General features: G+C 40.3%; 1 protein-coding gene across 1 annotated transcript; it reads left to right on the top strand.

Annotated features, from left to right (window-relative positions):
* The first annotated feature begins 973 nt into the window (after positions 1 to 973).
* On the top strand, positions 974 to 23,585 carry LOC116313845 (sodium- and chloride-dependent GABA transporter 2-like). Its single transcript, XM_039598152.1, has 14 exons — positions 974 to 1,358; positions 8,642 to 8,776; positions 15,404 to 15,544; positions 15,684 to 15,771; positions 15,901 to 16,033; positions 16,142 to 16,276; positions 16,348 to 16,451; positions 16,568 to 16,692; positions 21,430 to 21,542; positions 21,621 to 21,758; positions 21,909 to 22,011; positions 22,258 to 22,358; positions 22,435 to 22,605; positions 22,791 to 23,585. The coding sequence occupies exons 1-14, from the start codon at positions 1,088 to 1,090 to the stop codon at positions 22,857 to 22,859; spliced, it is 1,827 nt and encodes a 608-aa protein (XP_039454086.1). The 5' UTR covers positions 974 to 1,087; the 3' UTR covers positions 22,860 to 23,585.
* Positions 23,586 to 25,244: the final 1,659 nt, after the last annotated feature.

Genomic DNA, 25,244 nt, shown 5'->3' on the forward strand with positions numbered 1-25,244 from the left:
CAGGCAGGGGCAACAGTTAGGCTTACACTAACGGACCTTGTTTCTCCTGACTCAAATTATGCAGTGGCCTCATTGACTGTGGCCCTCAGGTGAGCAAGAAGAGAAACCGCAGGATATTTTGCTTTTTATGTCTACATTTCTCTTAATTTTGTTTTTTATGTGTCTGATAATTATCTGTTTTCTACAGCATTCAGACGCGTCCCCACCATCCTTCTCTGCTGCACGAGTCCACTCTTAAGTCGTCTATGATTCTATGATTACACGAGAGACATGAGAGTTCTTCTTTACTGATGTTTACTGTGCTCCTCTTAATATATACAGCTACACCATAGAACTGGTGAACACATATGTACAATAAAATTATATTTTAACATTAGAACATTTTACAATATACAATTCACAAAATATAAACAAACATACCACGTTGGCCTGCAAGTGGACAAACCATTGTATTTGGTAACTTAGCACTTCTTATTTCCTTCTTAGCTTGATATTCACAAGGCTAGGCCGTCACCATGAGCAGCTTCTCTGACCTTTTTCTAAACAGGACAGTGACTTCTGCCCTTACCTTAAACTTGCTAAATTAATTTCTTTCTCTAAATGTCAAATTAACAGTAAACAAGACAAAAAAATAAAATACAAAAATAAACTGAGCAATATTTTTGTAAGAGACGTGTGTGTATACACACACGTCTCTTACAAGAGCTCCACCTAATGGTGAAACACTAGCGTTTCAACAGCTGTTACATGCGCGGTCATGTGTGTCACAAGAATGCATTGGGAAACTTTTTCTCATGACCCCACCCAGTCTCTTTCAAAGCTTTACTTTGACCCTTGTTAAAGATTAACAGATAGGTTAACATAGACAGGTCAGTTGTAGCAATTAATTCAGCACATGTAAATGATCCCATACTCCAATGCAAATTTGTGTCCATTATATCCATGAAAAACAGAATAGAATAGGACATCTCCAGAGTTGCTTGGTCAAAGATGAAACAAAGTTGTACATGAAGCCATTGTTTGCTTGTTTGTTTGTTTGTTTTTTTGTTATGCTTTTTAAATTCATTTTCAGTTAACTTATTAACTGATGGCGCAGTTGCTCATTCCTCAACACAGAATTGCCAGAGAATATAAAGGCAGTGATGACCAGAGCGCAAAGCATAGCGGTATCATCGTTTTCACCCTGAACTGTCTTGATATGATGACAAGAAAATCTGCACAAAGAGACACACAGCCAGAGGTGGAGGAGCGAGGAAACTGGGGAAATAAATTGGAATATCTCTTTGCTGTGGCAGGAAATGTTGTCGGCCTGGGGAACGTATGGAGGTTTCCATACCTCTGTTACAAAAATGGAGGGGGTAAGCAAACAACACTCCTAATACTTTTGTTTAATTCATTTAATATGTTTATTTTGCATTCACTATCCAAAAGATGTGTTGATGCTTGTGTATTTCATGCACATTAAAGTGCTACACAATAATACACTGCCATGTGAAAAGAAAAGAAATTCATAAGCTTTCCACTTAACACTCATTAAGGTCAAACCCTTTCAAGCACACTGAATCTGAATTGTTTGGATGGTGAGGATTCAAAGAAGATGACGTTAACAAGACCTGTTGGACTCAATGGTACTCAGTTAAAAGAAACAGTAAATAAATTTCAGCCGGTACCCACATTTAAAAAAAAAAACCTGTAAAATATTTAATATTTTAGGTTAAGATATGACTTCAGACTTGGTGTAGTCATTTTCTTCTCCATCTTCTCCAAAGTCTATTATTGCTCAGTTTACAGAGATTCACTGAGATGTTACCAGAAGTGTGTCTTCGAACTCTTTCAGTACTCTTTGAAAGTTTCCTTTATAAATTAGGTAACTCATATGATAACTGTAGGTGAAGCCAAGCAGGGCTCTTCATCTATTTGAATCATTCTGGATTTTGCAGCACCTTTATTACCTCAAATCTGCCAGCATCGAATTTGAGGGACTCAAGATACTGCAAAAGCTTGTTTGCTTTTACGAGGATCATTTTGATTCAAATGAAGAAAACTACAACTTGTACTTAACTTAACTTGTACAAAAACTATATATCAGGTTCATGTTTATTATTTTAGATTGTTGCTGTTACCAAGAAACTGGACATCAGGTGTGTTTTTTCTGTATTGTGTTATAAATTCAGGTGCATTCCTGGTGTCATATCTGATATTTGTAGTAACCTGTGGCATACCCGTGTTCCTGCTGGAAACAACTATAGGGCAGTTCACCCAGCAGGGTGGCATTACATGCTGGAGGAAGCTGTGCCTACTAGCAGAAAGTAAGCTGTTGAGGTCTTTATTGTAACAAGAAAACAAAATACATCCCTTTTCTTCAAAGAGCCAGTTTGAGTCACAGAATTGCCCAAGAGCATTAGTTAATTCTAAATCTATTCTGTTATCCCAACAATTAAGTTAACAGTTGATGCCACAACTGAAAACAAAAACAGATTACTGGTAACATTTTTACGGGTAACCTGATCAAGGTTCATGTCACAGTGGCAGCACACCTTGCCAAGGGTTTATTGTTAGCTGCAACTTTTAATAGTATTCTAACTTTCAAGGTGTCAAAATCTATATTCCAGCACAACCCAAGGGTTCATTGCAAAGGCAGATCTCCTTCATTTCAGTAGCTGGGCCCACATCCTCATTTTAGGTTTGGCAGACTTTTTAGTAGATAAAGGCAAATGGCTTAATCAAGAATTGAGCTGCAGTTTGGGGAAGGCCTTGATGGGAACTGGCGGCAGCTCAGTACTAATGAGTGAAGAAGTGAAAGAATTTTAAAAAGGGGAGGGAAGGTGGGGCACGAAAACATATATAGATAAGACATGTTTGGAGGCGTGGTCCCACTCCTGAAATTAAGATAATTTACCTCCAATTAGTACCAAGGCCTTTAACCCAGTGGCCAGTTCTTCTGGAGCAAAAACTTGCATCACTGTGATGCTGTTGGAGGCAATCTTATTAGGTTTAGGATAAGATTCAGTGAAGTCCGACTGGCGCGTAAACCAGCGAACCGTGGACAATACGCCAGGGGAGCACAGCCTACTAAGCTACTCGAGCACGGCAGCTATACCTAAAGAGTTTGCTAATGGAGATAGCAAAGTAAAACAGGAACTAACACAACAAAACACCTAAAGGCTGGAAAATCACTGAGGTGCAAAAGAATTACTAAGAAACATGAAATACAAAAACCAAAACCATGACAAAGGATCAAAACAAAAAAGAAGCAAAACTTAACCATGGAGTCAACCGACTCCGGACCCTGACAGTCATGGTCTTGGTGCAAGATAAATCTTAAGTAGTTTCTGTGGTCCTCTCTCATCATAAAACCATAGAACATCTGCTAGATTTCGTCTGTCCCAGCAATAAGCTCCTTTCTGAAACCGAGTAGTACTCCTAGAAGGGAGTTATTTAAATCAGGGCCTGAGAGCAAGACACTTGCTCCTCGCTATAGTGTCGCTTGGTTAAAGGTGAAACAAAGCTGTACATGAAAGCACTGTTTGTTTGTTTTTTACTATTATTCTTTTGAAATTCATTTTCAGTCCGGAGTTTGTTTATATTTTCATTGAAAATGTATTAACTGATCAACAAAGGATGTGTTCATTCTTGTATATTTCATGCACATTAAAGTGCTAAGCAATAGTACACTGCCACATAAAGGTAAAAGTATTTGATGAGCTTTTTACTTAACACTAAGGTCTAACCCTTTCAAACAGGGTCTGAATTGTTTAGATGGTAAGGATTCAAAGAAGATGAAGTTAACAACACTGTTAGCCTTTGCAGTAATTTCCATAGCTTAGTACTGCAAAATCAACAGTAAAAAACTCTAAAGGATGTTAGCAGTTTAGTACTGTAATTTGCATGTAATTGTGGGAAAATTCCATGAGATTACATTATTTTTACGGTAACTCACCGTACTCATGGAAACAGCTGTAAAATACAGCAAATGTAACAACTGGTGATGTTACTGAGATTATACTATTACACCATCCGGATTTCTGTTGTTTTCTACTGTAGATCTAAAAGTAATTACTTAAATCCTCATTCAGAGTGTATTACCATAAAATGTGATTCACTGTGAAAGTAGTATAACATATAAACTACAGCATAATTTTTAACTTAAGGAGTAAGTTGCAGCCACACTAAAATTTAATTCCTTGAACTGAATGGAACCTCATATATTAATAAATGTATTTGTTAAGTCAAACAATGTGAAACATTAGTAATACTATTAATTAATAGTATACTTGTAAGGTTAGTATTGTGATAGAGTCGCGTATATTTTAATTATACTCTTGTAGACATTATGACATTATGCTAGTACAATAATGGTGAACAAAAAGTACATCTAAAAGTTAATTTCAAGAATACTGTTATGTACTAAAACGGGGCCAATATAGTCCCAAGAAGCATTATTAGTATACGTACTAGGTAAGGTATACTTGGGAAATATAATTGAAGTATACTTATTTTTGTATGGCCAGCAACAAATACTAATGGCTACATTTAGAGTAATGTTTAAAATGACTTAATTTAGCAGGGTGTTCCTTTTTCTCTTCTTATTCTTTCTGGACCTTCATTTGTTTTGTATAAGGTGGTACTTTTTAAGACATCTCTGCCTAACTACAGTGAACTAACCTAATAATATGCTCTGCACATTATCACAGTTTAGCGCGTTGGGTTGTGTTTTTAAATCAATTGTTACGTTTTCAAAGCTTTTTAATGCGACAGGTGCGATAGCCGACACCACACCTTCACCTGACGTACAACGTGACGTATGACGCACACGTCGGGTATTCACTTTCAAAACAACAATGGGGATAGAAAATATTGCTCGAGTGGTTAATGCTCCTTTCGCTGGTTGCCAACCACCATTAAATAACAACAAGAAGAAAATATTGATCTGCTTCTCTTAGTTTTGCACGTTTAAGCCGCAATTCACACTCAAACAAAGCTGCAAAGCAGGAGAACAACATGACCATCAACTATTCTGTGCCACAGATCCAGTTCGCTGCAGCACAGAGTGATGATGAGACCGTTAACATGTGCAACTTAGAAGTAGTCAGAGGTAACTGGATGTTCAATCGGGTAAAATGCAAGGTTGATTGGATTATATCTGAAGATCGTATGCTATTCGTGATAACTCTGCTAGACTCCAAATTGCTCGTCCATGCGGGAGTATCCCAAAATTAAATGAAACCACTTAACACCTTTTCCTAAAACGGACTGACATGGGACACATTAAAGTTGGATCGGAACCAGCTAATCAGTCTGAAGGTAAGTGTTTTTTCACTTATTCGAGAGAAGTCCGAAATGCGTTCTTATTACTGTTTGTTTTGACTTTTAAGCTACCCTACCAGGATATTTTCATTCAAATGCTAAGACAAAATGTCAATAGCTATGAATGTGGAGACTCAAAAGACTAGTTAGGTAATAGTTGCCGATGGATTTATGAGACTTGATAGAAACTTGGACGTTTGCAACAGGTGAATCGGTGAACTACCGAGGTTGCGCCCAAATGCTTAAAGCTGTTAGCTGGTCAGTGTTTTCAGGTGTGCTTGTACTACCTGTACGGTGCGGAGTGCTGACTAAGTCATGTTAAACCCATTAAAGCGTCGAGCTCAAATATCTTTTCGTTTTTGTGCACTGCTCTCTTGTCGGCACATTTTCTGTTTATTGAAGCCTTTTGTGAATAATTTTGATCATGTAAAACTGGGAATTGGTCCCTATTGACAATACTCTTATTTTTTGCATTGCATATGTCATTCAGGAAAGGTAATTGGTCACTGAACTTTTTGCAACTGTGTATTTCTAAATTTTGTGGCTTCAGTGCACGCAAATTTATATTGTTCAGTTTGCATGTTAAAAGCCTGCCAAGCACCCCAAGGCTGATTATGCTTGGTAAGAAGTCATTTATGAAATAGAGCTGATTAGACCATATTAAAATTTCTGTTTGGCACAGGAGCTTTTCGTGGACACAGGTATCCAGTCTCTGTTTTGTTAGCTCAAATCTCTGTAATTTCCTTTATAAACCAAGGTTGTTGGACATGTGTCTCAGTGAATCCAGCAAAGTAACAATATCAAATTTCACATTACATATTACTGATCAACATAGTAATCTAGCTACACCAACAGCAAAAATACTGAAGTCAATACTGTAAAGTTTAACAGCAGAACAAACTATAAACTCCAAAATAACCATACAGTTGATTCATCTCCGGTAATTTAACTGGGCTGACTCTTTGTTAGGTGTGTTTAATGGGCAGAATAATTCCCAATTATGTACAATTATAATATGTTAAAACGGACTTATGTACATAAGGCCATTAATAATTAACTGTACATAGCTATTTGCTTTATGACTATCTAGACAGTGTGAAGAAGTGAAGTATTGAAATTATTTTATGTTGCATAATGACAACATGTTGCCCCTATACATTTAAGGACAAAGTTCAATGACCGCCACCTGCTGGATGGTGAGTGCAGAGGGGCGTGTAATTGTTGAGCTGGACAAAGAGAACATCTTTGCTGATGCAATGTCAGTCTTCTTTGGTTCATTCTATGTATTGAACCTGGAATACCAGGAGTCAGCGTGTGCAAGGTTTTTTGTAAGGATAAACCCTGAAGAGGGAACAAAATGTACCTCCAAGGTTGGGACAAGCAGAAAGACTGGGACCACTGTGAAGCGAAAAGGTTGTTCACATTAACCCTCATGTCACAACTTTCCTCCAGTGGCTTACTGAATTTGAGTGGAGAACTTCAAATTAGGTAACTGTTTTTGCCATTTTAGTGAATTTCTTGTATAATTTAAGTGACCAATGTGTTGTTACCTGTGTCTCCACAGATGATCCATGGCCCATGCTTTCTGGACATTTACACAAGATGAGCAACAATGAAGACAAGCTCTCTTGCCATCTTGCAAGACGCTGTCTCTGTCCAACAGGTTTTTGAGTGCAACAGTGTTGATTTTTTTTCCTTCTTTTACCCGTTTGTTAAAAATTATTGCAGCTACTTACACTTTAATTGTCACATGTATTGGCTCACCCTACAAATCAATGAACTCAGTCCACAAAGCAAGATCAGGGTTCAGTGCAGGTCAGTCAAGTTCCTTCACACCACACACGCTCATCCATGTCCTTGTGGACCCTGCTTTGTGCATTGATTTGGTGGTGTGAGCCAGTATTTTGGACAAAGTGTATATAAAGGCAGAAGTGTGGGGCTTGATATTATATTCATTACAATTCAGTTTATTTGTATGGTGCCAACAAAATGAATGCCAAGGCACTTCACATTGTAGGTTTAAGACCCTACAAAATATAACTAAGAAAACCCAACACTTGAGCATATGTTGTCTGCCATGATATGGATATGACATAATATCGTTATTGTTTGTACAACCATCTGAGAAAATAATGGATTACATGGTTTAGTAAAAACAAGTGCTTCCTCAATCAAAATATGTTTTCAGTTCTTTTCAGTTTTTGATTTTGGAAATGTGTATTTCTGCAGAGGAAAATCAGAACTGAAATAAAAAGTGGTGTAAAGCACATGAATTATATTTTGTGTGTGTGTGTCTCATCTATCCATCCATCCATCCATCCAGTTTTTTTGGAACCCTCCAGTCTCTTACAGTATGTTACTGTTAACTGAAATTACGGTAAATTACGACCTGTTAAACAGTAAATGACCGCCTGTTGGGAACGGTATCCTCTAGCAGAGATGAATATTTTGGTACTGATGATGCGTGATAACGGTAAGTTACTGGTTAATATATTGCAGTTTATTACCTTGCAGCGGGCTTACAGTGACATACCGTGAATAAACGGTAGTATACCAATTTCTTAATCACAGTATGATGTTACTTTGTTGACGTAATTTACGACATAATGACATAACGGTATCTCACTGGCGACAGTGACGCCAGTGAGATACCGTAAAAAGCTACGGATGCGTTACCATAATTTGTCCAAGAGTATTATACCACACCAGCAAAAACGGTATCATCCTGCAGAACGGTAAGCTGCCGTAACACGGCGTCACGGTATGACGCTGGCAACAGTGACGCCAGTATGTTACCGTAAAGTGGCGATGAAAAGTCTAACAGTGAAGATCTGCTATATTTATTGAGGTGTTTTCAATTTATCTGTCAAAAATGGACTCAATGGTACTCAGTTAAAAGAAAAAGTAAATTAATTTCAGCCAGTACGTGCATTGAAAATAAAACACACAATCTTTAACATTTTAGGTTAAGAGATTACTTCAGACTTAGTGTAGTCATTCTCTCCTATAGTTTTTGATCTTGCAGCACCTTGATTACCTCAAATCTGCCAAAATCAGATTTTGAGCAAAGAAAGGAAGATGTATGACCTCTGCTCCATTGAGTTCCTGGGCAGCTTGTTTGCTTGCACCAGGATCATTTTGTGATTCACATGGAGAAAACAATTTTTTTGACATTGGCTATGTGACTGAATAATGACAGTAAAGAATTTTGGTATCATTGGTTAACTTGTGCTAAAACCATATATCAGGTCCATGTTTATTGTTTAAGGTTGTTGCTGTTACCAAGAAACTGGACATCAGGTGTGTTTTTTTCTGTATTGTGTTATAAATTCAGGTGCATTCCTGGTGCCATATCTGGTATTTGTGGTAACCTGTGGTGTACCCCTGTTCCTGCTGGAGACAACTATAGGGCAGTTCACCCAGGAGGGTGGCATTACATGCTGGAGGAAGTTGTGTCCACTAGCAGAAGGTAAGCTGTTCAGGTCTTTATTATAACTAAAAAAAAAGTTGCATTTCCTACGAAAATGCTGTGTGGATGCTGTAACGCTGAAAATAGCTGAAAAAGATGAAAAGTTGCAAAAATTGTAGGGTGGTGAAGAAACTGAAAATTTTGCTGAAAAGAGGTGAAAAGCCAAAACTTCTGCTGAAAAGGGGTAAAGACGCTGAAATTTGTACTGAAAAGAGGTGAAAAAGTTGAACTGTCTACTGAAAAGAAACATTGCCATGAGCAGGATTTGAACCCGGGCCTTGTTGTCTCAAGGCAGCTACTCATCTCACTGAGTCAAACTGGTTCTCAGGTAACTGAAAAGGGGTGAAAAATCTGAAAATTCTGCTGTAAAGAGGTGAACTTTTTGAATTTTCTGTAGAAAAGAGATGAAGAAACGGAAAATTTTGCTGAAAAGAGGTGAAGAAACTGATAATTCTGCTGAAAAGAGGTGAAAAATCTGTAAAGAAGCAGAACATTGCGCTGAAAAGAGGTAACGAAGCTCAAGTTTCTGCTAAAAAACAGCTGAAGAAGCTGAAATTTGTGTTGAAAAGAGTTTAAAAAGTTTAACTGTTAACTGAAAAAAATGTAACCATAAGCAGGCTTCGAACCCAGGCCTCCCGCTCTGAGAACAGCTGCTCATCTCACTGAGCTAAAACACAGCTCACCCCGGCAAGCAAAATCAGTGACCTCACTGATAATGTGGTCTATTCATTTCAATGGGACAAATAAATTGCATAAAAAATGTAATATCTCAAAAAGTATAGAAGTTATGAGCACCAAAAGTCATAGCAGGAAAGAGCAGAAATAGCAGAATATTGTAAAATTTGAATGGTGAAAATAGCACAAAAACTGTGGGACTAACTAAGAGCCAAAAAACATACAGAAGCAACTAGAATATAGTGGAATAAAGAATAAAGAGAAACAGGATCTCAATAGTGTGGATCCACACAACAAGTAAACAACATGTAGCTCTTTTCTACAAATCGCCAGTTTGAGTCACAGAGTTGCACAAGAGCATTAGTTAGTTCTGTCAAGGTGAACCAGCAGACTGAAGTGCAGGAGTCTGAGATGTCTGAGTTTATTTACACAAACACCAAGTGATAAATAAAATGCGCAAGGGGAAGGGGCTACGGCAGGGGTAGGCAACTCCAGGCCTCAAGGGGCGGTGTCCTGCAGGTTTTAGATGTGTCCTTGATCCAACACAGCTGATTTAAATGGCTAAATGACCTCCTCAACATGTCTTGAAGTTCTCCAGAGGCCTGGTAATGAACTAATCACTTGATTCAGGTTTGTTGACATAGGGTGATATCTAAAACCTGCAGGACACCAGCCCTCAAGGCCTGGAGTTGCCCAGCCCTGGGCTATGGGAATTCGAGGAGGGGAAAAAATTTAACTGGAGGAAGTTATTGTTTAACCATTGCTTGATATCTGTCAGGCAATTACTTAAACTCGACAATTTAAAATACTCAGCTCACTTCGGTTATACTGCTCTTTGAAAGAACAGTATATCTGAATGTCATTAGCATAGAGATTATAGAAAATATTATTGTAACACCTAATGATTTGGCCTAGGGGGAAAAATAGAGCAAAATGAGAACTGGACCTAAAACAGATCCTTGAGGTACCCCACAAGGCAAAACTGTTGTTTCAGACATCACTTGATTCAGACATCACTTGATTCACAAAAAATCTGATAAATTTGACATGAGCCATTTGATAACAACACCAGTACTCCCAAAAAAGTCCTTGAGCCTGTTTATCATGATACTGTAACCAATCTAATACTGATTCAACAACAGCTTGTTTAAAGAAGCTGAGAACTGAGCCAGTATGAAGAGAAGTATTCATCATTTCCACAATACAGCGGCCAATAGAGTCAAACGCTCTAATGAAAAATGAAACAGGAAGGACATCGAGGAGGCTTGAAGTTGATTTTATATGACCAAGCAGAGCCCTGATGTCCTGTAATGTAACAGGCTTAAAGGAGGACCAAGTATCCGAGGTAAGCAAAACATAAGGATGATACAGAGAAGACGATGTAGAGTTATTAAACCTGATGGCAGTGATCATATCCAGGGGATATGCGCCAAGGTGCTATCCAGGGGAGTTGCTCATTCAGGGGTAGTCTGATGGGTGGACGTGACACAGCAGAGAGTGGCCTCAGGCTCCTGATTGGTTCGCTCCATCTGACCGTTAGTTTGTGAGTGAAAACCTGATGATAAACTGACCTTAGTGCCGAGGGGTGAAAAGAACTTCCAGACCCACGAAGGGAATTGTGGGCCCTGGTCGCAGACGATGTCTTCAGGGATCCCATGAAGGCAGAAGATGTGTGCAGTAAGTAGTTGGGTGGTGTCTAGAGCAGTAGGAAGACTGCACAATAACAATCTAATATTTTTAGAATTGCAGTGTTACCTGCTGAGGGACGTAGGCCAGTTACAAAGTCAAGCACTATGTGCGTCCAGGGGCAGTGTAGGCAAAGGTAGGAGTAGTGGCTGATTTTGTTATTTGTTTTGAGCACAGGTAGTGCAGGCAGACACATACTCGTGCTAGTGTGGGCCATCCAGGGAGGCAGGCAATTCTCTCATAACTAATTAGTCTTTTAGTTCAACACAGATTTTTCAGTAAAGTTCCTTTAAGCACATCCTGCCACCCAGCCAGTCTCCTCTGCCAGAATCCAAAAGTCTATTGCACATGTGTCAAACTCAAGGCCCGCGGGCCACATCCGGCCCGGCGTACATTTATATCCGGCCCGCGAGATCATTTTATATAGATTTATTATTATTGTTATGCATGGCCCGGCAATATGAGGTGCTATTAACATACAAACAACAGATCCCATAATGCAGCGCTGCAGCCTCCTTGCCGAAGGCTAGGCTACCTGGGAACATTCCCGTGTCAATCAAGTCAAACTTCTGTTATTGCGAAGCTAGCCGCTCACAATGGCAAAGAGAAAAGTTGATTCTGAAAACAGAGCCTTTCAGCACCAGTGGGAGGCTGAATATTTGTTTACAAACATTGCTGGTGTCTTATTTGTGGAGCTAATGTGGCTGTAATTAAGGAATTTAATTTAAGACGACACTACAAAACGTCAGGATAAGCTGAAAAACCTAAATGCAGAGCAGAATCTACAGAAGGTGGAAGAGCTAAAGAAGAATCTGACATTTCAGCAGACGTTTTTCACCAGAGCAAAATCACAAAGTGAAGCTGTTGTGAAAGCAAGTTTTATTGTGGCAGAGGCCAAATTAGTCCAGTCATTTACCGAGGGAGAGTTTCTGAAGAGCTGCATGATGAAGGTGTGCGACGACAAAACGCAGATTTTGGCAAATGTGAGCCTGAGGAGAAATACGATTGCTGATCGGGTTTGTGAGATGGCCACTGAATTAAGAACACAGTTGTGTGAAAGAAGCAAAAAAAAAAAAAATTGCATACTCTCTTGCTGTGGATGAAAGTACAGACATGACATTGCACAGCTGGCCATTTTCATCCGTGGAGTGGAAATATTGGATGCACGGGACAACGACAGGAAAAGACATTTTTTAAAACGTATGTCAAAGTGTAATTAGAGCTGGGCGATAGAACGATAACGATATGTATTGCGAAATAACTTTTTCTCGATAGAAAAATGAAACTATTGCGATAGACCTCATCTCTCTCTCTTCCTGTCTTAAAAAAAAAACAGAAAAGCCAATCCAAATTAAGTAGCGCAGAGCCGAACCAATCACAGCCGCAGCGTCACGTGACTTGTTACGTACAGCACAAGTGCCAAGCCGCACATGTGTATTTGTTTGGGAAGCAGCCAGCCGCCGTGGCCGGGTAGTGGAGAAAATGAGTGTGCCCACTAGAGAAAAATCAACCGAGAGCTTGGGTGACCAGGTTACCGAAGAGAACACAGATGACGGTTCCAATGCCGGAGAGATTGTCGAAAGGAAGGGCCAGAGAAGTTCCGTAGACTAAAAGCGCTAATTCGTCATCGAAAACAACCAGGAGAATCCCTGCGAAGAAGCAACAGTCAATTGAGTCGGCTTTCTCCAGCGTCTTACCATATGACAAAAAAGCTAAGAGACATAGCGACATAACGAATGCCATAGCCTACTGTCTTGCTAAAGACATGCTACCAATAAACACGGTCGAAAATGAAGGATTCAAGCAGCTAATTGAGGTAATAGCTAAGCTATACAACAAGGAGAGATTGAGAATTTCCTTTTAGTTCTCAGTTTATTTGATATTGACAAAAGTTAGTCAATTTTGTCTGTTCTTCTGTAAAACAAACTAAGATTTATTTTTAGAATTAATATTTTGTTTCTAAGTGGAATTGACAATTTAGTAGTCTGTTTTGTTTGTTCTATTTTGAAACTTAAATGCTTTAGCGACTACCTTTTGTGTAGTTTGCAATATTTGCCTTTATTTATCTGAAACTGAAGTCTCATGTTCCTTAAGTACATCTGCCCTGTTGAACTTATTATGGGAAATAAATATTTAAATCAAAACAAGCTGCTGATTATTTCACATTTTACTTGTGAGCAACGGCACATTTAAATCTTACAGATATAGTTATTTGGCTTATATCGTGATATATATCGTTATCGCCTGAAATGAAAAAAACATATCGTGATATGAAAAAATCTTATATCGCCCAGCTCTAAGTGTAACCAACATGAAACTGCCCTGGGACAAACTGTTGGACTTACAACAGATGGAGCGCCGGTGTTGTGCGGTGAAAAAAAGTGGACTAGTCGGCAGTATGCGAGTAAAGATGCGCAGGAGGAGAAATGTACCAGTGAGTTAACAGCATATCACTGCATCATACACCAGGAAAGGCTGTGTGGTAAAGTCCTAAAAATCGAGCATGTAATGATCACCGTAACGCAAACCGTAAATTTTATCTGAGCTAAAAGTTTAAATCACCGTCAATTTCAGTCTTTTATGTGGGAAATAGATTCAGAGTTTGCCGACATTCCATATCATACAGAGGTCCGTTGGCTGAGTTGGGAAAAGTTCTCAATAGAGTTTTTGAGCTCAGCAAGGAAATCTGTCAGTTCATGGACATGGCATGTATGATGCGGTGAAGGCATTTCAAGTGAAGCTGTCACAAATGCACCAGTGCAACTTGCCTCACTTTCCCTGTTGCCAAGTAATGTTGAACCAAGTCAGCGGACTTTGCTGATAAACTGAGCGCACTGCGCACGCGCGGCACTTTGACTTTGAAGCACAAAAAGAGAATTTCGAGCTGCTTCGCAACCAATTTCCGTGGAAACTGCACCTGTGCAGATTCAGATGGAGCTGCAGTGTAATGGTACACTCAAGGCAAAGCACGACACCGAAGGGCCCGCACAGTTTATTCACTCCATTCCTGAAGCAATGCCCCAGCCAAGTCTACATGCAGCTCGAACCTTGTGTATGCTTTCATTTATTTTTTCTGGGGTTTTTGGCAGCATGTTCATATTTCTAACTTGCATAATTTTGACAGGATATATATTTTTATGAAGAGCAAAATATTTAAAGTTAAAGTTTATTTTTTTAAGTTTGTTTATTCTGGAATAATATTCCTTTCCGTTTTTATTCATATTTATGTTTAAAAAACATTGTTTTAGTGTGTTCAATAAATGTTTATCTTGTTTGGCCCGCGACCTAAAGTGTGCCTTGAGTTTTGGCCCCCTGTGCAATTGAGTTTGACACCCCTGGTCTATTGAACAATCTGCAATGCTTCGCTTACTTTGTTTCAGATTCAGTAAGTAGTGAGCAGCTGCAGCAGCGCTACAACCTTTATTGAAAACATTTCTAAACTCAGAGTAGTAAATATCCGGGTTAGCTTTTAGTGCAGCTTTTGCCAGTTTTAATGCCCAATCACAAAGCAGCTGAACAAAATAGGCGATTTTTGCCCATCACTTTTATAAGTCCTCCACTGCATCACTACACCACCAACTGATCCAACTTACCACCAGGTGGTCAACTGACAGCTCAGCTCCTGGCTTACTTGAGTGCCCAGAACATATGGCTGCAGATCTGATGATACGATTATAAAATCAATTATCGACCATGGGTGTCCTGGTGTCATGTGCACTTATAAACATTCTTTTGTTCAAACATAGAGTTTGTTATAGACATACTCCTGCAGCACATGAATCCAATAAAAGAACAAAGTTTAGATCAGGAATACTGTGTCATGCCCACAGTCATGCCCCTCCAGGTCTCACTGTTCCAAGTCTCTTTTATACGAGAGTGGAGTCTGCATGCGGGGCACCATCCAGCACTCAGTAACCATGTTTACTATAAAACTATCAAGTCTGATATTGTCACAAGAAAATGCTCCAGTGCTGAGTGCACATCTCTATGACACTGCTGCATGTTGTCCCTTATTAGCATATGTTAATGTGAGCCCCATTAATAAGTCACACAACAATATACTCATCAGACACTTTGTTAGGTTCACCCATTCAACTGCTCGTTAACACAAATATTTAATCAGACCATTATCGTAGCAGCTCACTGCATTTACGCATTTAGTCATGGTCAAAATGAACTGGTGAAAGTGAACCTGAAATTCAGAAAGAAAGGAAACAACAAACAGTCTGAGTCATACATAAATTGACTATAAATGTGGCTTTTTAGGCATTGGCATTGGTGGACAGCTAATTCTCTTCTATAGCTGTATGACCTACATCATTATTCTGTCCTGGGCTTTGCTCTACCTCGTGTTCTCCTTCAGCTCTCAGCTTCCTTGGGCCTCCTGCAACAACTACTGGAACACAGGTAAAATGCAAAGATTGAATAGCATGTTAATATTTCTGTGGTTTATGGTACTTATATAGGTTTTCCATCTTTGTGTCAGAGTCATAACTATTAAAAATTTTATACTATTGTCTGTCGACTTTTCCCACCATCCTTTCAGATGACTGTGTAGACCTTTCAACAAAAAATGAAACTCCTTACTGGACCAACCAGACTAACTGGACATCAGCAGCCACTGAATTTTGGGAGTACGTCTATGTAGAGGAACTTAACATACCAAGTTTTACCAATACATATATATACATATGTATAGACACACACACACACACACACAATTCTTTTATTTATTTTACCTTCTGTACTTAATTGACTTCTAGACGACGAGTGCTGGCGATCTCAGGGGGCATTGAGGAAATAGGTAGCATCCGATGGGAGTTGCTGCTTTGCCTCATCGCTATGTGGCTCATCTGCTACTTTTGTATCTGGAGAGGAGTCAGGTCTACAGGAAAGGTGTTTGTAAAAGCTGCAGAATTGTGGTCAATAACTATATTCAGGAGATGTATATGGTGCATATGGAGTAAACTTTTTAATGCCCTCAAATTTTGCTTTTTCCCTCAGGTGGTATATGTCACAGCTACCTTCCCCTATGTGATGTTGTTAATTCTTTTGATTCGTGGCCTCTCTCTTCCTGGAGCATTAGAAGGAGTGATGTTTTATCTTCTGCCTGAACCCTCACGACTGATAGACCCTCAGGTACGAGCTCAAATCTATAACAGTGTCTAATACAGGTGGACAAGTGTAATACTGTTGCTTTATTGAAACAGGTGTGGATGGAGGCTGGGAGTCAGATCTTCTACTCCTACAGTATCGGAGTGGGTGTCCTAACTGCGCTGGGAAGCTACAACAAATACAACAACAACTGCTATAAGTATGCTTATCATTAATGCTGATAGTTGATTAAGTCTAATTTCAGTAGGCATATTAAAATCCCCATATTATTAAATGCAGTGACTTCACATTGCACTTTGTTTTTGTGATTTGTAGAGACTCTCTGATGCTGTGTTTGCTGAATGGTGGTACCAGTGTTGTAGCTGGTTTTGCTGTGTTCTCAGTGCTGGGATTCATGGCTCATGAGCAAGGTGTTCCTATTGCAGAAGTGGCCGAGTCAGGTATATATCTTAAACATGCAATCACATCCTTCTGGAAACATTTTTACACAACTTCAACACTTTCTTTGAAGTTTTACACTTCATTTTGAAAAATATTAATAAACTATATTAAATGATTTTTTTTGCCCATTAACATTTCATTTTTTGTTAGTAGACTTATATTTTTGTTAGTAGAGATTTCGTATGTTGTTCCTGGGATCCACTGCAGCCGCTCCCCGAGCTTGGGGGTCACTGCACTAAGCACTCCTATTACTACTGGGACCATTGGCCTTCACCTTCCACATATTCTCGAGCTCTTCTCTGAGCCCTTGGTACTTCTCCAGCTTCTTGTGTTCCTTCTTCCTGATGTTGCTGTCATTCCCTATAGCTACGTCTATCCACTCAGCCGTCTTCCTCTTCTTGTACACCATTACTATGTCCAGTTAATTAGTGATCACCATTTTGGCCATCTGTATCTTGAAGTCCCACAGGATATTAGCTCTGTCATTCTCTACCACCCAAGGGGGTGTCTCCCATTTTGACCTTAGGACTTCCAGGTCATACTCAGCACAGCTGTTTCTGTATACTATGCCAGCCACTTCGTTACGGTATTCCATGTATGCCCTGCCTGCTAGGATCTTGCACCTTGCCATTATATGCTGGATTGTTTCAGGGGTATCTTTACACAGACTGCACATGGGGTCTTACCGGTCGGTCGTGGCCATCTCCTGAAACCCTCCATGCATGATCAGGAGCTTCCTGGTCTTGATGTCAGTGGCTTCTATTTCCTCCTTTGTCCAGCTTATGATCCCAGCAGGGTACCTGATCAAGGGCAGGGTGCAGGTGTTGACTGCCCGGATCTTGTTCTTACCATTTAGCTGACTCCTCCGGACTTCCCTGACAATGGTGGTTCCAGCTTTCTTCTTCATGGTTCCCATTTGCCTATTGGATTCCCAGGTACTTGTAGCTGTCCTTGATTTCTGCAATATTGCATTCTAGTAGTTCAATCATCTCAGTTCAGACTAAATTCCCTCTCTTAGTTAGCATCCAACTACACTTCTCCAATTCGAATTACATTTTAATGTCCTGGATCAGTGAATCGATGTCTTGTTCACTCTTGGCATACGGCTTGATGTCATCCATGTAGAGGTGGTGGCTGATGATTGCTCCATTCTGTAATCGGTATCCATAGCCAGTCTTGTCAATGATCTGACTGAGGGGGTTCAGGCCTATGCACGACAGCAGTGGGGACAGAGGATCTCCTTAGTAGATCCCGCACTTAATGGTGACTTGTGCTATGGGGTTGAAGTTGGCCTCCAGTGTTGTACGCCACATCCCCACTGAGTTCCTGATTAAGGTTCTTAGGGTCCTGTTGATCTTGTGCGTTGTGATTAGGACTGTCTGGTGTTCAGTTAGCTATTCCGGGTGTCTCTCATCGACTAGCAGCTGGTTCATTTGTACTGCCAGACGCTCATGGAGTGCAGTCAGCTTGTTCAGGCAGTAGCCATGAAGTTGATGCTCTCTTCATACTAGAGACCCTTTCTTGGATGTCTGCCACTGTGATAGTTACTGGAGCCTGCTCAGGGAGGTTGCTGTGTCCAGCTCTTAGATCCAGTAGCCACTGAGTATTGCCATTATGTGTTGCTCCATCTCCAGCCTTGGTGGTGCTATTCTCATATTGTTCCCCTGCCACTGAGAGTACACCTTGAATGGTTCTGTGGAGAACAGCTGGTTTATTGCTTGGCAGTGTTCAAGGCCTCACGTATGGACAGCTTGCTGTACTTCTGCAATGGCACTTTCTTTGGCGCCTTCGTCATTACACCTTTCTGCAGCCCCGATGGTTGGCTAATCTCCCTCTGTGCTATCTTGATCTTGGCCTGTAGTCTCCTTCTCCATGTAGGGTACTGCTCTTTGTGGCTGTTCAACTTGTAGCCAAGCATGTCACTGATTACTGCTGCCGTAGTGTAGATCAGCTGGTTAGTCTCGGTAATGGCCGTAGTCAGTGTTGGTCAAGTTACTTGAAAATAGTAATTAGTTGCTAATTACTGATTACTTGTCCAAGAAAGTAATCATGTTACTTTACTGATTACTTATTTTCAAAAGTAATTAATTAGTTTTTACTTAATTACTTTTTAAAAACATGATACACAACCTGAATATGTAATAAAGCAATAGACCCTTCAGCCCAATTCTATTTTTTCTGCATAATCCATCATATAAAATTAAATCAAATGAAAAAGTCTCTTTTTAAAAATTGTTTTATTAGTTTTAGTCTTTTAACTTTATGCATAATGCAAAACTTTAATTATATGCAACAGTGTTTGTTTAACATTTAAACCTATTTTCTGCATATTCCAGCATATAAAATAAAATATTTTTTTTGTTTATACTTACTCTTCCAAATAGATGCAAGTATAACAAAGTAAAAAAAAAAAAAAATCAAAGATTCAGCAGCACCAAGTCCTGTCGCTCTTAAATCTATTTTCACCCATTAAGCAGGAGTGGGGCCAGTGGAGGTTTGATCAGTATAAAACAACATAAAACAGGGGTCATATGAGCTCCCTTGTTCAAGCGGGTCAGTAGCCTCGATGCAGAGTTTTGAACAACCTGCTGACGAGCTAACCCTTTCTTGTTTAGACAAGTAAACAGGCTGTTACAGTAGTCGAGTCTTGTAGAAACAAAAGCATGTGTTATTGTTGGAGTCAAATTGTTAAATGTTGTCATTGTGTTACTTAAATTTGTAAGTCTTGGTTCAAACTATATGACCAAGGACATTCCTTTGTTTCTGACTCCCTCGCCACCCTGTTGAATGGTGGCGGAGGCTGTAGTGTTTTATTATAGGCACATCCCAGGTGAAGGTTCTGTTTTCTTGTTTAGTAAACTTCCTGCCTTTATGACCCTTTTGGTGAGCAGGAGGTCACACTAACGCACCCCCAAACACAAACACACACACTCACGTGCACACACACACTCACGTGCACACACACACACACACACACACACACACACACACACACACACACACACACACACACAGATGCTCGCACGTGAATGTATACACACACATACAGTGCCTGACACCATAGGGGGGTTTTACAATGGGTGTTTGTGTAAACTGTGTCTCACAGAAATAAAAGACTGCTGTGGGGTGATAGTTCTCCGAAGTGGTCTGAGACTGAGGGCAGAAGGGCTGCTCTGAGATCCTTCCTGTGCTAGCATGTTAAAAACCGGTTAAAGCTGTTCGTCTTGCTTCCTTGCTTCGTTAACGGGAATAAGTCTCTAAACCAGCGGGGCCTGTGGAAGCGCAGACCCAACAGTTATCATCTCGATTTCACTTGTTGACACAATGGATCTAAGTTTTGAAATGTTCCTCAAGTGAAAAAAGCAGGTTCTTACTATCTGATTTAAATGTCCCTCCAAACAAAAAGCTTAATCAAAAATAACACCCAGGTTTCTTAGGTTATGTTTCTGTGAGGAACCTAAATCACCCAGTCGCCGTTTAATATCAGGTATTGCACTGTTTGGTGTAATAATCAAAGTTTCTGTTTTGGCTGGGTTTAACTGTAAGCAATTATTGTTCATGTGATTCAGGTGTGTTGACCCAAGGTGAGATCTAAAACCTGCAGGGACACCGGCCCTCGTGGACTGAGATTGCCCACCTCTGGTATAGCTGAATATCTTCAGCAAAAAGATGATAAGATACTTCAGGAAACTGCTGTATTATCTGGCTTAAAGGAAGAATGTATATTAAAAACAGAAAAGGTCCAGCACGGAGCCTCCACACAGCAACTCTGTAGATTCCGACATGATCTGGTTTGCAGACACACTAAAACTCCTTTCAGATATATAAGATGAAAACCACTCTAGAACAGAGCCAGACATCCCAACCAGGTCTTTCAGTCTGTTTATCAGGATGGTATGACTGACTGTATCAAAGGCTGAGGTAAGGTCTAACAAGACTAGGACTGTGTATTCTCCGGAGTCTGCTGACATCATAATATCATTAGTGACTTTCAGTAGTGCTGTCTCAGTGGAATGGAATAAACTAAACCATCCCTCTGCCATGTTTCAGTGAGAAATAGAAAGTCCAGGTTTTTTCCTGTGAAGAGCTCATTAAGAGAGAAGGATTTGTTTGCGATGGAGCGGGCGTTCCATCGCAATCCGACTAAATGCTGGCAGCGCAGGTTTCACATCAGCTTGTCGGAGTGGAACTGACAGCAAACACCGTGTCCGAACACGTGGTCTCCAGCAGCGCCACAGAACCGGCGGGACCAACGATGCAGGCTGCGAGGATACAGCGGTAGAGAGGTCATCGACAAAATACAGAGCATCAGATGAGCAGGATCCAGGCTGTGAGTACGCGTTTCCAACCAAATCCGGAAGGGTGACTGGCAGCAACCAGAAACCACGGACGCCTCCAGACCAGTCGGGAAATCTCCGATCTGTAGGCTCATCTAATGTGTACCTGGATGCAAGCACTACAGCCTCTTTTCCTCGATTTCTTCTTGGAATTGCCTATGGCACGTTTCGTAGGTAGCAAGAAGTAATCCGGTGAGGAAGAAGAGCACACAAATGGTGGGGGGAAAGTTTTCCAATAACTGTCCCAATCATCATAAAGACGTTTCATAGACTCTTTGATGTGGAGCAAGGAAGAACGGTCATAAATCATAGCAGCATAGCTCCAAAATATTCGACTCAGGCTGGCATGTTTTGTGTAGAAGGAGCTCAGTGTTCTGGCATCATGCTGTTGTGTTTCAGGTCCAGGCCTGGCATTCATTGCATACCCTCAGGCTGTAGCCATGATGCCCCTGCCTCAACTGTGGTCCATCTGTTTCTTTGTTATGCTCATTCTCTTGGGTCTGGATACACAAGTAAGACACACACAACTTTGGAACATTGCATTTATGCTTTGAAATGTACTTAGTGTATTTTGTCCATTCTCTGCACAGTTTGTTAACATGGAGGTGGTGATGACGTCCTTCACTGATATGTTTCCCAAAGTGTTGCGCAGGGCCGGTCGAAGGGAGATTTTTCTCCTTCTCTTCTGCCTAATTTGCTTCTTCTCTCAGCTTGTCATGGTTACTGAGGTCTGTATGTAATGCATCACTGCCAAAACATGTGTTGGAAATGTGTGTGTGGGTCTGAAAGAAAATATTAAACATTACATATCCTAATTTTCTGATTTTTGTGAGAAAACTAAATGCATACAAAATAAATATCTGTGTCATTGTCTCTAGGGAGGGATGTTTGTGTTGCAGTTGTTTGACTACTATGCTTGTAATGGAGCCTGCATCCTCTTCCTATGTGTGTTTGAAACTCTGGCACTGGGTTGGATATTTGGTAGGTGTGCTCTTGCTTTTATATCTCACACTAATGATGTCATGATGATGACATGATCAGGGAAATTTTCTCATATATAGGAGCAAATCTTGCAGACACTTGTAAGGACATAGAGTCTTTACATGACTGATTATGACTCCTTTGGCTGTCATTTGACGTTTATGTGAAAAAAATACATCCTTGGCATTCCATTGACACCATGTGTGATCTTTATATGTTGTTAATTTTGTTTCTTCTCCTATTAAGGGGTAGATAAGTTGTATGACATTATAAAGGACATGACAGGAACACGAGCCAACTACTTCTTTAAACTCTGCTGGCTCTACCTAACACCACTGGTCTCACTGGTGAGTTGGGCTTTAAGTGCTAAGATGTTAACACAAAATTCTCCACCAACTAAACCATCTCCTTATGATTCCTCAGGGCTCTTTTATATATTCTTTAATCGAGTACCAGCCTCTGACTTTTAATCGGTGGTACGTCTACCCATCCTGGGCATATGTGCTGGGGTGGGTACTGGCTCTCTCCTCCATCCTGCTTGTTCCAGGATGGGCCCTGTATAAGCTGGGCACTGGGACTGGGACTCTAAGTCAGGTGGGATGACTGTGTTATTATATTAAATATATAGTTAAACAAAAATATATGGTTTTCATGTTTACTGAATAATTTTTAACACAATAGAAATCATACTGAAAATACTAATAGTGCTTTTAGAATTGTTAGAAAACTCTTAAAATATTTATAAAAATATTCTTAAAATATTTTTCTCCATTTTGTAGCGTTTCCATCATCTGTGCCAGCCTAATCTTGAAAATTTAGAGGCCCAAAGGAGGGAAACTGAGTTATAGATCCTCAGAGAACTTCTGCAGTAGTTCACACTCAACTGATACAAATGGACATCTAATCCTGAAGTCTTTGTAACACCTACGATTTGGAGCTGAAAATGATGTCACTTTCTCTGTTTTTCTTTACATTCTTTCGCCTTTTTCCACTTTTGTACATATTTTAGTTGTTGTTTTTAGACAGATGAGATCAATGTGGAGAAAGGAGAATTTGGAGAAAACCAAACATAGCAGCACACACACCTCATACCAACTGTCAAGTGGTGGCGAGATGATGATTTGAGCTTATTGCAGTGCTTGATTCAGCCATGAATTCCTCTTCCTGGCACATGCTGATTCATGCGAAAGAACAGTGATCTCAAGCACAACAGGAAATTTCCAGCTGAAACCTGAAAAATAAAAGAATCAAAGTGTTACAATGGCCTGGATTAAGTCCTGACATCAAACCAACTGAATTACTGTAGCGAAAATTTAAGACAGCTGTCTATATGTCTGCAAATGTCAATCAACTGAGGCAATGTTGTAAAGAAAACTGGACCAAAATTCCTCCATAATAATGTGATCTGCCTTTGCAACTGATGCCACAACTGCTGTTATGGGCCGATGGAGAAGAACACAGAGCTGTGTTACAGAGCTGAGTCATTAAAAAATAAAAATGCTGTTCCATCCATCCATTCGCTTCCGCTTATCCTTTTCAAGGTCACAGGGGGCGCTGGAGCCTATCCCAGCTGTCTTAGGGCGAGAGGTGGGGTACACCCTGGACAGGTCGCCAGTCTGTCGCAGGGCTAACACACAGAGACAGACAACCATTCGCGCTCACATTTACTCCCACATTCACACCTATGGTCAATTTGGATTGATCAATTAACCTATCCCCACAAATTGCATTACTTTGGACGGTTGGAGGAAGCCGGAGTACCCAGAGGGAACCCACGCAAACATGGGGAGAGCATGCAAACGCCACACAGAAAGACCCCGGCCTGATGGTGGAATTGAACTGTGAAAATGTTGTTGAAAATGCTGTTGCATTTTGATATCATATTAAACATAGCACTAAGCGGACAGAGAATTATTTCTGACATGTTTGTGTTGTTGCTTTTTACTTTGAGTGTCTGTAGAAGAAAGCGCAAACCTGGGAATATTCCACAAGTTAATTTAATTAACCCTAACATCAACACAACTGATAATTATATTTTGACAGACACTTTATGTAATGGCACCTATCAAGAGAAATGCATGCAATAAACATGAATATGTCTGTGAAGGTTCTCAGTCATCCAGGTCATCGTAGTCAAAGGAGTTTGCAAAGAAAAGCGTCTGGACTTCTTTGAGTTGCTTGAAGACGTTTCACCTCTCATCCGAGAAGCTTCTTCAGTTCTAAGGTCAAATGGCCGAGAGTCCCAGATTTAAACCCAGTGGGAGTATCCCCCCAAAGAGGGACATGAATGTTGCTAATAAACATGAATGTTGCTCTGTGTGCACACTGCTGAGAAAACATGGGGAGAGAAGTTTTCATTGTGTCTGATCTGTGTAGAAGTGTGACTAAAGCCAGAAACACTGGAACTCACTCTCCACACCTTTAAAAAGAAAACAAGATGTGTACTTATGGGACTTGGTTGTGGATTCTCTAGTTAACCCCCGTTTCTAATCTTCAGTTCTGCTCCATATCAATGAAATTCCCAAATAATCCTAGAATAAGAATGTTAGTCAAAAGACTCAGAGTAAGGACTGAGTAAAGAGCGACAGGACAGAGCCAAAGTTTTGGCACTGAACCGATAACTTTAAGCCATCCAGTTACACCAGTCTTCTAATAACATCTCTCATTTCATTCCAACCTGTGCATTGGCCTTGACATGATGTACAAGTGTTTTTAACCCTGTCCAGTATATTATCTATGTGTACTCCGAGGTGTTTGTAGTTCTCCACAATGTCCACATCAGCCCCCTGGATTGAAACAGGGGTCAAGGGTTTCCTGGTCCTCCTAAAGTTCACAATCAATTCTTTGGTCTTTGTTACATTGAGCAACAGATGATTCTGCTCACACCACGTGACAAAGGAGTCAACCACACCCCGGTACTCTGTCTCACCACCCTGACTGATGCATCCAACCACAGCAGAATCATCATAAAATCTTCAGCCACTGGTCTCTGCGCAGTGGCTAAAGGTCTGTGGTGTAGAGGGTGAAGAGGAAAGGGGAGAGGATGGTCTCTTTAACATTGTGTGTCTGACAAGGTGATCAGCAACACAGAGACACCACAAGACGCATATACTGTGGTCTTCCTGCACTGCCTATAATGAACTAATCAACGCCATGTTGATAATCAGCTGTCTATAATTGGTCCCAAACAGGAAAAATATTCAGTAAAGTCACTCTGCAGCCATCAGTTTTTC

The sequence above is a fragment of the Oreochromis aureus genome, linkage group 14, assembly GCF_013358895.1.
Source record: "Oreochromis aureus strain Israel breed Guangdong linkage group 14, ZZ_aureus, whole genome shotgun sequence".
Lineage (NCBI taxonomy): Eukaryota > Metazoa > Chordata > Actinopteri > Cichliformes > Cichlidae > Oreochromis > Oreochromis aureus.

What these genes read in the sequence shown, in the direction of transcription:
- LOC116313845 (XM_039598152.1), top strand. Translation starts at nt 1,088, where the DNA reads ATGGCGCAGTTGCTCATTCCTCAACACAGAATTGCCAGAGAATATAAA. An exon ending in GAGTCAGGTCTACAGGAAAG is followed by an intron (nt 16,034 to 16,141) that starts GTGTTTGTAAAA and finishes TTTTTCCCTCAG; the next exon opens with GTGGTATATGTCACAGCTAC. An exon ending in GGCACTGGGTTGGATATTTG is followed by an intron (nt 22,012 to 22,257) that starts GTAGGTGTGCTC and finishes TCTCCTATTAAG; the next exon opens with GGGTAGATAAGTTGTATGAC.